The following is a 14,535-nucleotide window of genomic DNA, read 5'->3' on the forward strand; positions in this document are numbered from 1 at the left end:
TGTAAAAAAATAAAAAAAATCCGTCCCATGTGTTAGTGAATTTTTAAATATATTAGGCAGGAAATGGCAGGAAATTTATTTTCAAATTTAGATTTTTCTGGGGGGGGGCAAGATTTGGTGCCCCCCAATGTTGACTCCATGGCTACGGCCTTGGTACAACAAGCACAGGTCCGCAAGCACGCGGCCCCCTACTGAGAAGTTTGTCCAGGCGAGGTGGGATTTTACTTTTCCAAGATCAAATACATTCGTTAACGACATTTCGGCAAATGGTCCTTCTTCATCACACATAAAAATCGGTGGCAGTTGTTGGTGACGTCATCACGCAGCAGACGTTTCCTGTGACGTAACCGCGTCGAGCGCGCTGACGTCATGACGCAAACGCACGCGTGGCCGGGCTCGTCTGGGTGTAACGATTCGTTTGTTCAACCATCGCATCGATTCCAACGCACAGTTAACAGGGTGCACGATGGAATCGAGCACGGATGAATGGAATATTTACTCATAAATACGCAGGATAGGAGCGCGAACACAGCGTGCTTAATGAAAATCGCTCCTACAATTGCGCTTCCACTGTGCACCACAAATGCGACAAAAACATTTCTTAGATCGAATTCTGAACCGGAGCAACCGGTACGGATCGATGAGGGTTACGATTGCGGCTCGAGTCGATTCCTTTTGCATCGTTCCATTTAAAAATCGATTTAGCCATAAAATCAGAGCTGGTATGATTTTAAAAAGTAATCGTTTTCTGGACACACGACTCGATGCGGTAAGCGAAAGGCTTAAGAATCAACGTTAATCGCGGAGTGTCTGCGAACCGTTGAAAAATACTTAACATCGATTCCTTTCGGCGGTGCCTTGAACCGACTTTGGAATCGACGGCGCGCCGACACGCGTCGGTGACGTCACGACGCAGCCACCCGCGCCAACCCACGCGCAACGAACCGCGGGGCGGGGCTGGCGACATGACGTCACCGCGCACGCCTACGCGTTGACGTCACCGCCACCGGCCCTGCGCGGAGAGCCTTGGAAACCCCGTGGCACAAAGCCAATTTACACCCCCGCCCCCCCCCCGCGCGCGCGCCCCCCCCTCCCAGCCCCGCCCCTCTCTCGCTCGTCGCCATTTTGTGTGAAGGCGGCGGCGGCATCGCGTCGAGGCGAAGGTGAGTTGCTGACGGCCCTTAAAGTCGCCGCGGCATTTCGCGTAACACTTTTTGTTGTCGTCTGTGGTTGCCGCCGATGTTGCTCGGCGTTGAAGCGTGTCGTTGTTACCCCCCGCCTCACGTCAAACGCCCGTGCGTCTAGCGGGAGCGCATCGCCTCTTGTGTTTTAATTGAATGGCAGCCGACGTGGTGATGATGGTGATGGTGGCCGTGGTGGTTTTGTTTGTCTGCTTCACCAAAGCCTTGATCGAGTGAATGAAACGCGAGGCTCGGAACGATTTAAATCCACGTCCACGGGTCTATTTTAACACGACGACGAAACGCGTGACACTGGATACAACGGAGGGTTGGGGGGGGCGGTAGATTAAAAGAGAAATGCGGCCACCGTGTTGAGGAGGAGGAGGCTTTGCCATGGACGTGGCATGGAGGTAGAGGGGATTTGGCGTGCAACGTGCGTTTATTCCACCTTTTATTAACCAAATATTTTAGGGAGGGGAAAACAAACCACACAAGGCCACAGCAGAGATAACTTGGCATCTTGTGGATGATTTTTGCTCCGCCTTTCGCCCCCCCCCACGAAGTGGTTGTTTTTGCGCAGTAGAATCACCAATTTGAAAAAGGGAGTAGATATTTTATTTTTTTGGGACGGGAGAAAGAAACGAGCAGCCATTTGGGGCGACATCTTCGCTTCGACGTGATTTGTATGGCAGTACTAATAACGAACGTTGCATGGAATTTTTAAACATGGACTTTTTATAACAAAACGCCATTTGCAAGGCTTACCGCGATTGGTATGTGTGGGGGTACAAAGGATGGGGCGAGATTTCGTGCACAAAATGCAACCTCTAATTAATTAAAAAAACAAATTAACGATTTATTTTTAATGCATCCATATTTACCAGAACAAAATCGTGGCTTTGCGTTTCATACATTTCAATAGGCTCAGACCTATGTAATAACATCATGCACCATCTGACCCCAACAAGTCCACATGTATTACATTTGAGGTGCAAATTACCCTCGCATTTATTTTTGTCAGTTTGGACATGATGAAAATGTTTTAATCCCCGTCCTCGGTTAATTTTTAATGGCAGAAAAGTGTCTGGTCTCAGCAAATCAATGGGTTTGCAGGGATGTGCCTCCTTTTTTTACTCTCCTGGAAATATAAACTGTATCCCACTGGGATTGAGTGAGGATAATGTAGACATTTTTCCATGTGCTGCTCATAGTTTAGCAGCAGTTTGGCCCATTGAGATGTCTTTCTCCACGACCGAAACTGTTAAGTTGACCACACGGGTGTGAAGGGGCGTCGGAAATGTGTGGTTTGCCTCCCTGGATAGGTGCTGTTTGTGAGAAATCGTAACCAACATGCTAAGATATTGCTCTACATCCATTTTTTGGCCAGTGCGCGACACAAACGTCGACAGAAAAGAAGTTGAACTCTTTATGATTCATGATTACTATTCCTGAATCAAATGCGCATCCCATATTAATAGGACACTGCAGTTTAGAGCGTGAGGTGAACAGTGGCAGTATATAAATCATCACATTTGCTCGGCAGATTATTTGACAAGTGTCCTCTGCGTGCTGGGTAGGTATCTCGGGTTTTAATTTCACCCTCAATATACCACCAATAGAGCACACTGACCTCTGAGCTGCCATGCAAGGACTTTCAGTTGTACCTGTTTCCTAATTGCAGAGGCAATGTGTGTGCTCAGTTTCCCAGAATACAATGGTTAATCGCAAACTTACTTGAAATCAATGCACATTTCTGATGCTTATTGTTTACATTTTTGCTGATGATTGAAATGCTATTAGTACCATTGTTTGTCATTGTGATTCTTTTTACCCCTAAAATGTTACCATCCATGTTTAATATTCTGTAATTTACCGGGCCAATCTGTGCGTATGTGTTGCCATTTTGCGTATGTGTTGGCATTATTCACCCATTCCATTTAATCCACGCATTTGTTATTCATGTAATTGTCTTGTGTTTTATTTTAATTGAGTGAACAACAACATAGCCAGACCATGGACGGCATACATAATTCAAATTTATTGAGTTACCCAAGTACATTAAGTAAAGTAATGTAAAGCCCTAGTGAATGGTGCCACTTGATGCGGGCACATGGTGATTTAGGTACAAGCACCTTGCAAGGCCTCAGGTGTGTGATGCTGCTTCCCGTGACTCCGCAGAGGATGTCCTTTGAGCCGGTGGGTAACGGTAGCCTGAAGATAGAAGAGGCAATGGACGAAGAGCCAATGGACACTACAACAGCGGCCGCCAACCACTCGGAGCACTTCCAGGCTCTGCTGGACTCGGGCATTGGGTGGAAAGTGGCAGAGAAACTCAACGAGATTTACCTGTCAGGTGTGGAGCCAGAGAAACTTCAACCCCTTCTCACCCCTTTCCCCCCCCATCATGAGAGAGTGTTAATGCCCAGGACCATTAGACTTTAAATGTGCTGAAGAACAACTTCTTAATGCAATGCTATTTGTGCTTTCAATATGCCTTCTGATGGTGATTTTTAATGAGGAGCATAGTTTATGCTGCTAAGCTTTTTCAAGTTAAAGCAAATGGCAACTGAAATTAAGTTAACCATGAAGTACTTAATGTAATGTGCTTCTTCTATTAGTCCAGCTTATTACAAATGCAGGGATCTTATGGGTCAGTGTAGTTTTGTTATGGGTTGGAATAGTTTTCCAAATGTCACATTGAAGATGACTACAACAGAAAGTGACATTTTAAAACTTCATCGTAATGGCTATTCAGCCTGCACAGCTTGCACTGGCTTTTGAAGGGAGGGCAAGTATTTTAATTCTGATCAGCATTTTTGCAAGTCCTGTCAAACAGACATGCAGTAAATGTTTGTGTAACTCATTTTGCCAAACATTGTTAAAGCCCCAGGTGCAATGCCTTTCATGGAAAATGGATGCCTGCATGGCCAGCCAGTAACTATTTTTAAGAACGTGATAGTCTACTATGCTGTCCGTGGTCTGGCTATGTGTTTGTCTATTTCATTAAAATATTTCTCCAGAGTGCGCTACTGAGTTGCAACTGCGTCGTTCACAGTGTGGTCCCGACATGGCGTAGGGTAACACGTCCATTACAGTTCAAATAGTGCACGTGTGAGACGTTACATTTCTATAAATTGTACATTCCAACATACAGAATGTAGCAGCTAATCTATATCTTTTTAAAAAATATTTTTTAGTAGACCTTTTTTCCTCTCTCTTAAGCGGGGCCCAGTGCTAGTGATTACTGTTCATCATGCTGATTGTTTTAAATTCTGAGTTTAAAAATGCTTGTAGAATTTTTGGATTCCTTATCATTTATCCTCACTTAAGTAGATTATAACGTTGGCGAACAGTAAACCCTAAATTGTTGTTTCATACAATTCGAGAAAGGCATTCACATTGGGGGAAATTAATGCTGATGTAATTTTAAGCAGAGCAAAATTGGTAATTAAAGACTGTCAAGAAGGTGGACACTTGAAAAACTACTTGAAATCTCTACTTTTATGAAGGGATGAATTTCTCTGCCTAGTGGCCACTTCTCTGATGCACATGTTTTTGTGCTTTTCTGGGCCTGACAGGGCTCGTGACCCACGGGGACTTGGACGGGCGAGCTTTGGAAGCACTGCGAGAGTTTAGCGAGGAGGGGGCGTTCGCTGTGCTGCAGCAGTTCAAGGAGAGCGACCTTTCGCACGTGCAGGTGACGATTCGATCAGCACCCTTGGCTACGTACTGTGCGAAAGAAGGTCTACATACATGCCCCACTTGCACCAACATAGGCGTACTGCAGCCAAGGCCTCTCAAAATGGTGTTCTAAATGAACTCTTGAATAGGTTTGTTAATTGTAGAAAAGTGCATATTTAGACTGTTATCCCTAAGTCTATTGACTCAGGTCTTTAGTGCACTTGGCAAATCATGATTGTTGTTCCACTCCTGCGTGAGATATGGGTAATTCAATTGGGTGTAAAAAACTCGCTTCCAGACAGCCACTTTGATTTTGTAAGCTTTGCCAATGGGAATGTTCCCTGCATATAATACGGCTGCAGTATGTATGCTTAAAAAATTGCTTATTTGACTGGTGCTTTCGAGTGTGTGATTTATATCCCTAAACGAGCGTGTTGCACATTACAGAACAAGAGTGCATTCCTTTGCGGCGTAATGAAGACCTACCGGCAGAGGGAGAAGCAAGGGGGGAAGGCCCCAGAAACCAACAAGGGGCCTGACGAGGCCAAAATAAAGGTGAATACATTCTTTAATCATTAAAATATGTTATGACCATCACCTGTTTGGTGAAAACTGCCTGTTACGGCATTCAAAATCCTGTCCTATTTCTTTTCTTGGTCTGGCTTTGAGGTCAAAGTTTACTGACTGGCATGTCATGCCCTGCTGTTGCACATTACATGTTTTGTGCTTGCTTTTAGCCAAATGCATGTGCACACCAGCTCGTCGCTGATGTTTTTATTGGCACTCTTCGACAAAGCCAATTTTAATACAGGAACCATCTGTCAAATTATTAATAATGTCTAATTTATCATGTTTAAGTAAGCACTGCTTAGTTTTGTAATTGTCAAGTACTGATTACATTCTTTTGAACCCTTCCTGCTGCCATGTGCTTGAACAGGAACTGCTGGAGAGGACTGGCTACACACTAGATGTGACAACAGGGCAGAGGAAGTATGGAGGGCCACCCCCAGATGCAGTTTACAGTGGACAACAACCAGGCACGGGCACCGAGGTACTGATCCCTCCCTACCTTTGGCTGCATGAACGTTATTTTATATTCTTAGGTTTTTTCGGTAAAGTCATGTAGGTAAAACATTAAAATTAATAAAAGTAAAATAAAATAAAAAATCTCGACGTTTCGGAGGCAACACAAGCCTCCGTCTTCAGGTGGAACCGTCACAGCCACGACAGCTGTATCAAGTAAATGAGGTTATTACTTTTAATTCCTTCCACTCAATGTTTAAACGTGTTTTTATAATCCAACCCTCTCGGCAATACAGTTCAGAAACCGACGAGCGGACGTAGTTTTGCCGATGGTTCGTGCAATTGAGTCACTTTTAATTGAATATCACGAGCATGTTTACTTTTAAATGTGATTCCGCTTGTTTGTAGCTTATTGGTTTGAAACATATGCAAGGCAAATGTTCAACATATTTAGAATAAAATACTAAATAGTCAAGTTTTTTCCCTTTTGTGTTTCTATAAATATATGTGAAATGCCAAAACCTACATGGTTTTTTTCCCAAAAAATCACTGAAAAAATGTGTCAGTTTTGTTGCCAGATAGAAGGGTAAAAAAACAATTATCAATCACTGATTTGTTGGCTGCTGCCTTCTGCAGGTGTTTGTTGGCAAGATCCCACGTGACTTGTTCGAGGACACATTGGTGCCGCTGTTTGAGAAGGCGGGCCCCATCTGGGACCTGCGACTCATGATGGACCCACTCACCGGACTTAATCGAGGCTACGCGTTCCTCACCTACTGCAGCAAGGATGCTGCTCTTGAGGCTGTCAAACTGGTGAGCCTATCTGTGTTGGCTTACATTTATGAGTATGAACCTGTGTTGCAGGTTGGTGAAGCAGTTAGGGGACCCACATTAAATTGTCAATTTTTTCATTCGCCATTGCTGGGAATTTATGTACATTAAACTTCATTCTTAGTCAACTGTGCTAATCGGAAGTACAGGGGGAGGGGGGGGTAAACATATCTAAAACAATTTTACTCGAATTGCCAGCTTTATTGTGCAGTACTCTTTAGGTCAGCACCAAACCCTCGTGCATTAGCCATGCCAGCTGCCGCATGCGCAACAGCATCGTAAAACCTGGCACGGAGCATATGCTGATAGAATCGAGAGCCAAAGCTAAGATAACGTGTGCTGTATCGGCTCCAGGTTCTGTCCGTGCCACTCATGAGTTCGAATAGCAAAGCAGCACTTCCTTGGTCTCGCGTGTGGTGTTTAATGTTGTGGGTTTGTTTCCTTGCAGTGCGACAACTACGAGATCCGGCCAGGAAAGCACGTGGGCGTTTGCCTGTCCGTAGCCAACAACCGCCTCTTTGTGGGCTCTATCCCCAAGAGCAAGACCAAGGAACAAATTATGGAGGAGTTTCAAGACATAACAGGTGCTTCCCTTTGCTGTGGCTGTTCTTGTGCTTTTTGTCCATTACCTTGGTTAGAGTGTTCTGTCGAGTTTAATGTTTTGGTTTAATACTTACAATTTTGTGTGAAATTCAAGTGATAATACGATTTTGCAAGGAAGTGATGGCGTTAAGTGTTTTTTGAATGCATGAGGGCCATTATGTTTTTTCAAGATCTACATCTATGCAATCATCGTTATCGGCTCATGTGCCACGTCACGTCGCTGACTAGATGATCACCTCTTCACTTGATTAATTGTGCTTGCCGTGGCTAATCACATCCACTTAGCCGATATGTTTATTAATACATCGAATCCATGTTTATTTTGCTTATTTTAACATGGCTTGCCATGGTTGCTATGCACTTGCGGCAGAGGTCGCAACCGGGTACCCGATACCCGGCTACCCGATACCCGGCTACCCGTTTGCGACCCTGGTGCGGCCAGGTACGGGTAGGCCGTGAGTCACTGGTGAGTAGCCGTTTGTCACTCATTTCGGGTAGGGTACGGGTAGGGAACGGCTACCCGTACCCGGCCGGGTACGCTGACCCATTTGCGACCCTGGTGCGGCCGGGTACGGGTAAGGAATCAAACCCGTTTGCGACCTCTGACTTGCGGTCGCTCATGCATTTTTGTGTGCGCACGCCTGCCTGTGACATGCTGCAGAGGGCCTCACGGACGTCATCTTATACCAGCAAGTGGAGGACAAGCGCCGCAACCGCGGCTTCTGCTTCTTGGAATTTGAGGACCACAAGACGGCAGCTCAGGCGCGGCGCCGCCTCATGAGCGGCAAGATCAAGGTGTTCGGCATCCCCGTGTCGGTGGAGTGGGCTGACCCCATCGAAGAGCCCGACCCAGAGATCATGTCCAAGGTGTGTGTGTGTGTGCTCGTTATCCCCACCCCTGCTTTCCTCACTTGCCAATAAAGAGAGTGAGCTGCCTGTTTTTTTTCCAATCGATGGAGAAACTTTAAGTCAAGTGTAGGAGCTTGCACTGAGACAGCACATATTGTTGCGTTCACCATCCAGTGCCAAAGCCTAGGGTCCTTCCTGGCAAAGCCCCTCAAACGTCCGCCTATCTCCAAATTTTACAGTAACGGTCGATCAGATGCTGTCACGAGTGGATTACATTTTCTGCAGTAGCCTCCCCCTACTTGGTTAGATAGTGATTCCCTTGGTACCCCTTGATTCTGTAAAGAGACCAGGGAACAGTTAAAAATAGTAGTTGATGCCACTTGAAGATTCCTGCAAGTTGCATTGTTGCTGTGCTTAACCTTCCGAGCCGATGTTAATGCGTCTGTATGGATAGTCTTTGGTTTTTTCGGTAAAGTCACGTAGGTAAAAAATAAAATTATAAATCATGACGTTTCGGAAGCTTGGGTTGCCTCCGAAACGTCATGATTTATTTTATTTTTTACCTACGTGACTTTACCAAAAAAACCAAAGAGTATGAACCCTTGCAGTCACGAAAACTTCAAATCTAGAAAACGTGTGTATGGAGGTTAACTTTTCTGTTTGTGCATGAAATGCTTTATTGGCTTGAAATTCAAGTCTTGATAGGGAATGCTTTCATATTGGGAAGAAAAGCCGTGTCCTGCTGTACCAACCATGTCATGAACTGTACAGGTCAAAGTGCTGTTCGTGCGCAATCTGGCATCGGCTGTGACGGAAGAGATTCTGCAAGACACGTTCTCTGTGTTTGGCAAGCTGGAGCGCGTCAAGAAGCTCAAAGACTACGCCTTTGTGCATTTTGAAGATAGGGACGATGCCGTCAAGGTAAAGCCAGCAATGTTAATTTTGTTACCCTTTCCTTTGTATGTTTACATTTTTGTAATTCCCATATAGGCAGCTTTAATTGTAGAATTCAAATGGTGACCTTGCAATGGTTTGCATTGCAAGATAAGTGTAAACATCTGGTATGATAGCAAGATTCTGATGTAGGCCAGTGCTCGATGGACTATTTGTTCATTATTAGACATACATACCAAAAGATGCATGATAACATGGAAATAACTTTTATCATACGTTTCTTATTACGAATTGTTATTCAGGTGCTTTTATAATCGAGCCAAACTTTTTTTTAAATGACACATTGCATAGGTCAATTTCCCATATTGTGAATACCTTGTACATATAATAACTTGAACACAACTGTTCATTCAGCACCATTTGTGCACGCGTTCTAATGCCAAACTCCATTTTACGATTTGCATCCTGTTAGGCCATGGACGAGATGAACGGGAAACCGCTTGAAGGGGAGCCCCTTGTGATTGTGCTTGCAAAGCCGCCTGACAAGAAAAAGAAGGACCGGCAAGCCGAGCGACAGGCACAGCGCTTCATGTCCCGGCAAGGAGGGTACGTGTAACGCACGCTGTGCGCGCACCCACGTGTACTGCAGTACCGCCGCGTCTACTAAACGACCACTTGTTCACGCTTAACTTTGCTTTTCCCCCCCTCGACCCTTCCATAGATATGAGGAACATTATTTCCGCAGCGTACGGGGAGGACGAGGCCTTGGGGGCCGCTCTGCATACGCCTACCCACCCGACTATTACCCCGGCTACGATGACTACTATGACGACTACTACGCAGGCTACGACTACCACGGCTACCGCGGCGGCTACGAGGACCCCTACTACGGCTACGACGATGGCTACCGGCCACCCAGGGGAGGCGGCGTCATGATGCGTGGCATCGGAGCCCTGGGCCGGGGCAGGGCGTTGGCGCGAGGGGGCGGCCGGGGAGGCATCGGCGGCCCTTCCCAGCGCGGCACCCCCAGGGGTGGCGGAGGAGGCCCCCTCTCTCGTGGCCGAGGCCGCGGCGGACGAGGCCTGCGGGGTGCCAGGGGAGGCCGGGGAACCGGTAACCTCGGAGGCAAACGCAAGGCAGACGCCTACAACCAGCCGGACTCCAAGCGCCGCCAGATGGGGAACCGGGGAGGGGGTGCCTGGGGATCTCGTCCCATCGCACAGAAGCCCCTGCAAGCGGGTGGCGGTGGCGACTATGGCGGTAACTATGGTTACAGCTCTGCAGACCAGGAGTTCTATCAGGATTCCTACGGGCAGCAGTGGAAGTGAAGTGGCAGAGGCAGAGCCAAGCCCAAATGTGCCTGCCTCCTCTTGCGCATTACCCTCCTGTAGGTTTGTGGGTTAGATACCTCCATAATCCCCCACCCTCTGACGTACCCTCCCAGCTCTCCCCATTCCTTACCCCTCTCAGTGATTTGTTAGGTATGTATCTTCACTTCATTTATGGTATATCTTGGCATTTAAAACAAAGCCGCCCATTTTTCTGTTGCATTTAGTTGCATTGGCTTACTTCAACCGGACATCTGCACACACCCATGGTGGTCGCCTTATCAGGCGAAACAAAGATCAGTTTTCGACGCTGTCTGGCCCGATGAGAACCTGCCAAGATTTGAGAGATGAAGAAGGCATTCCATTTTGGCTACTGTGACTCTGGCCAAAATTTATTTTTATGGCCGATATTGCTGAAACGAACAGAAAGTGAATGTTTTGAAGGGACAGCCCACCATTGTCATCTTCCGCAAAACTAAACACATTTGCTTTTCATTTCAATTTGTCTGTATTTGGGCATACCGTAAACATACTCGTGTCCAACAATGTTCTAAATTTTGCTGTTACAGATTTTGCGGTTAAAATTCTGGTTGTTTGAATTAGAAAGTGCGCAGTACATGCTACGTAATATGGTAGTCAAATTTAGACGCGAAATTTCTTTATTGGCTTATGGCTGTCCTCAAGGATTATTTTGCTTTGTTGCTTGTTGTTACTGTGTACTCTTTGTTTATCTGCATCCATTAAATAAATTTTTTATAAATTCAAAAAAAAAATTGAACAAAACGATTTCAAGTATGTGGCGACAATTTATTTGGACGGAATTAAAAATTTTACACACAAATGCACGTCCGGTGATCCACATACTCCAAGCCCACATGCATTAGCATTCCAAATTGAAGTGTTCACACAATGTTGAGTTACGTGTCGATTAAACAAAATTGAAAGGTGACCAAAGTTATTTAATGAAAACGCCAAAAAATGTCCTTGCATTTCACAAGCGAAAAACATGAAACATTTCAAAAACACAACTGACAAAAAAGCCTTTCAGTGAAATTGTGAAACCGTTGAAGTGCACCCCACAACTTCAAATGGGTGCTTTGTGAAGACTGCTCTCGTGCATTAGCTCATAAGAAGCTTGTGTTTTTGTTTGTGTTGTACTTTTGTATTGGCCAAGAGACAGGGAGAGAAGACGAGGCATGCGTGGTGTGAGCATGCTTAAGAGTACATACCTTTGGGGAGGGACTGCTGTTTAATGGTTGCTTTTTGTCCCCTGGCTAGCAGGGCAGAGTGCCAGGCCGGTCCTGACCTGTTGTCATGACGACCTGTCGCTAGGCGGCGTGGTTGCCGTGGAGACTGCTGGCGGGGAGCCCGTTGGTAAGAGCGAGCGAGCGAGACAGACCACGGATTTTGCTTAGGTCAGCACTGCCTTGGCACCATCAAACCTCCATTGTTGCTCTGCACACTGTGCACGTGGATCACAGCACAATTCTGCAATCGACCTGGGGGCTGAAAGACGGGTCTGTGACAGAACCTCTTGACCAGCACTGTAAAGCGAATGAAATTTCCCTAAGAAATCTCGGGGAGGGGCTTGTCAACTTGTGGAAATTTTGTCTGGTTTGTGTTTTTTTTACATTCAACTTCTACACGCAAAATTTTTATTAAAGGCAGGTTTTACAGGCAGTGCAAGCAAATATTGTACTGCGTTTTTAGTACCAAACAATTGTGCAATTGCCGTGTCCATTTTAAGACTTATTAAATATTGCAAGATGGTGGCAATGTCTGGATCTTTTGGGGTTTAGAGCATATTTCCTGGAGTGCCTGATCTAAAAATACCCAACAAGCCCCGTTGTGGGTCTGAGGTGAAGAAATTGTGTTAAAAGAACTTTAATCCTTGTGAACATTTTCAAGTGATGAGCTGTGATCCAGCACTTTTCAAATTCACTGACGTGTGCTTCTGCTTATGAACATGTGTGTTTAAAAAAGGGCTTGAATCACAATGTATTCAATTATTTTTAGTGTTTCTATTCAGCACATTACACAAATTCTAAAAGGTACAAATTGTTATGCGTGGAGAGGCAAGGAGTTTGAACATTTTACTTCGATGCTGTTTTGCCAAATTTCTCATCGCATGGTGGTTTTTGGTAAAGTGAAGACAAAGGGGAAGAATTTCCAAATTGCAGTGTTTAAAAAAAGAAGATCTAACTGCTGTGTTGGAGACCCAAGCATCCAAATGTTTCCAATTTCGGCAAAATCCTGCGACCCCATGCGTGAGGCCCTGATCAAGAAAGTCGCCGATCGTAAACGTGCTCTCCTCGGCTGAGGATGCAAAGGCCTATCCTCTCAATTTGGTGGTGGCCCTTAATGTGCTGCTTGTGCTGTGTGTGCTTTTATGGTAAGTGGTTATGTATACCCCCTTTTTTTCTCTCGTTTATGGAAAAATTTCTCAAGTTTAATGAATGGAATGTTTAATATTATTTGTGAAACATCCATTTGCAAGTGACATTTTAATCATTGCCCAATTTTTGTTACGGAGTTAAAGCCATGTAACTGTTAATTGTGTTCTCATTTTTTTGTTTTTAGCTGAAAGATGGATGTGGTTCTTTGAGATTCTGCCTGCAAGAGGTAAGTACCAAGGTAAGCTTTGCACAGTGGCCCATTAAATGATGGTGCATTGAGAGTGGTTCATTTTTCCCCTATTGAGTTGCATTTTGTCCTGACTCCATGTGATGATGGTCCACTATTGACTGGCTGCAAATGTGGGGCTTGCCTGCAATCTAGCACTTCTGGGTTGAGGGATCGCATTCCTGGAACTCCCAACTGGAAATGTTGAGTTTTCCCTTGCCTGGTTTGCCAGGGCGTGGCATTACAAAAAGTGAATTTTTCATCTGTTCAAGGATATGTTGCCACCTCCCCCCCCATTTCTGAGTACGTACTCTGGTTCCTCCTGCACAAACAGCATTAATAGTTGGGCATTTGTTGACGCCAGTTCCAGCAGCTTTTTCGTACCAGGTTCCCTGCACTTGCCGTGTGAAAAACGCATTCCAACCAGCATTTTGAGGTGCAATTTTCATGGATATAACTTCATTTTTAGTCCGAGCAATTGATGTTCAAGATTGTCACTGAAAAAGTGGGATGAGCCACATGCATAAGCTACATCGGAACTAAACTATTGAGTGAACAGTTCTGACAGTATAAGCACTTCTCATCTGTAACTCGCTGTTGAATAAAGTATGGTTAAAATGTAACGTGTTGATTTTTTTATACACCGGAAGACCTCCATATGTGTTTGTGTACTGGTGACCATTGCAAATTGAAGGTTCTTGCTATACACATGCACCGCATATTTGCAGGGTTTTTTTATTCGCAGCTGCAAAACGTCCATTTCGTGTGAATTTGTGATGACCAAAATTTAATTGTGTGCTTTACTGAAATCGAGATATTTAGCCACCGCCATTTTCCAGCGAATAAAGCTGAACTACACGACTTGTGAATGCCTTTACGTTACAGTTTTATATCGGGGCTGGGATTTGTTTTTTCTACATTTAATATTTTCTGGGTACATCGTCATCGCCCCCCTCATCGAAACCTATTGGGGGGGGGGGGAACATTTACGGTCCTCGGACTCGAGGTGGCATCGGCTGAAATCCCTGGATTTTGTACATTCGACGTGGCATTGAGGTGCCCTACGTTTGATAATAAATGGCATTCAAACTGACAAACGCATACTATTTTTCAATTCAAGAACGTGGGACATTGTGATCGTCATGCGGTGAGTGAGCTGTCTTATTGTTTTGCGATATGGAACAATCCACGGCTTCGTCACTAATTGGCTTACACCGCGAGAAACTTGCTTGCTGATTGGTTGATGATTTCGGCCGCCTGGGTATTTAAGCGTGGACGGTGGGCCGCGTGGTGCCATTAGCCGGTGGAATATCGCAGTGGTTCTAGTCGCCACTTGGGGGCGATGTTGAGACATTTCTAAGTGCTGTCGGTGGCGGGTGACAAGAATCTTGAGTCGACCGCCCAGTGCGGAGTGGGGGTGGGCTGTAATTGACCTTGACCCACATTAAATCAGGTCGTGAAGTATTATTGCTAAGCAACCATGATATACCTAGGAAGGCAAAATCATTTTTTATTCGGGTTCT

General features: G+C 45.3%; 1 protein-coding gene across 3 annotated transcripts; it reads left to right on the plus strand.

Annotated features, from left to right (window-relative positions):
* The first annotated feature begins 1,059 nt into the window (after positions 1 to 1,059).
* Positions 1,060 to 13,635, plus strand: LOC133351913 (heterogeneous nuclear ribonucleoprotein R-like). Of its 3 annotated transcripts, XR_009756235.1 has the most exons (12): positions 1,060 to 1,163; positions 3,360 to 3,534; positions 4,760 to 4,878; positions 5,310 to 5,417; positions 5,800 to 5,913; positions 6,522 to 6,698; positions 7,165 to 7,300; positions 7,981 to 8,186; positions 8,940 to 9,089; positions 9,535 to 9,668; positions 9,784 to 11,764; positions 12,971 to 13,635. XR_009756235.1 is itself a non-coding variant. In XM_061567514.1 (11 exons), exons 2-11 carry the CDS (start codon positions 3,363 to 3,365, stop codon positions 10,388 to 10,390), a joined length of 1,923 nt encoding a protein of 640 aa, XP_061423498.1. In that variant the 5' UTR covers positions 1,060 to 1,163; positions 3,360 to 3,362; the 3' UTR covers positions 10,391 to 13,635. The 3 variants fall into 3 exon arrangements, 2 of the variants coding, with proteins under 2 accessions (XP_061423498.1, XP_061423511.1); XM_061567514.1 differs by having other exon boundaries at positions 9,784 to 13,635; XM_061567527.1 differs by lacking the exon at positions 3,360 to 3,534 and having other exon boundaries at positions 1,095 to 1,163; positions 9,784 to 13,635.
* Positions 13,636 to 14,535: the final 900 nt, after the last annotated feature.

The sequence above is a fragment of the Lethenteron reissneri genome, chromosome 5 (genome assembly GCF_015708825.2).
Source record: "Lethenteron reissneri isolate LAM-NWPU_2019-01 chromosome 5, ASM1570882v1, whole genome shotgun sequence".
Lineage (NCBI taxonomy): Eukaryota > Metazoa > Chordata > Hyperoartia > Petromyzontiformes > Petromyzontidae > Lethenteron > Lethenteron reissneri.

Coding starts and splice junctions, on each gene's coding strand:
- LOC133351913 (XM_061567514.1), top strand. CDS start 3,363: ATGTCCTTTGAGCCGGTGGGTAACGGTAGCCTGAAGATAGAAGAGGCA. Junction 5,914..6,521: donor AACCAGGCACGGGCACCGAG/GTACTGATCCCT, acceptor TGCCTTCTGCAG/GTGTTTGTTGGCAAGATCCC. Junction 7,301..7,980: donor GGAGTTTCAAGACATAACAG/GTGCTTCCCTTT, acceptor GACATGCTGCAG/AGGGCCTCACGGACGTCATC.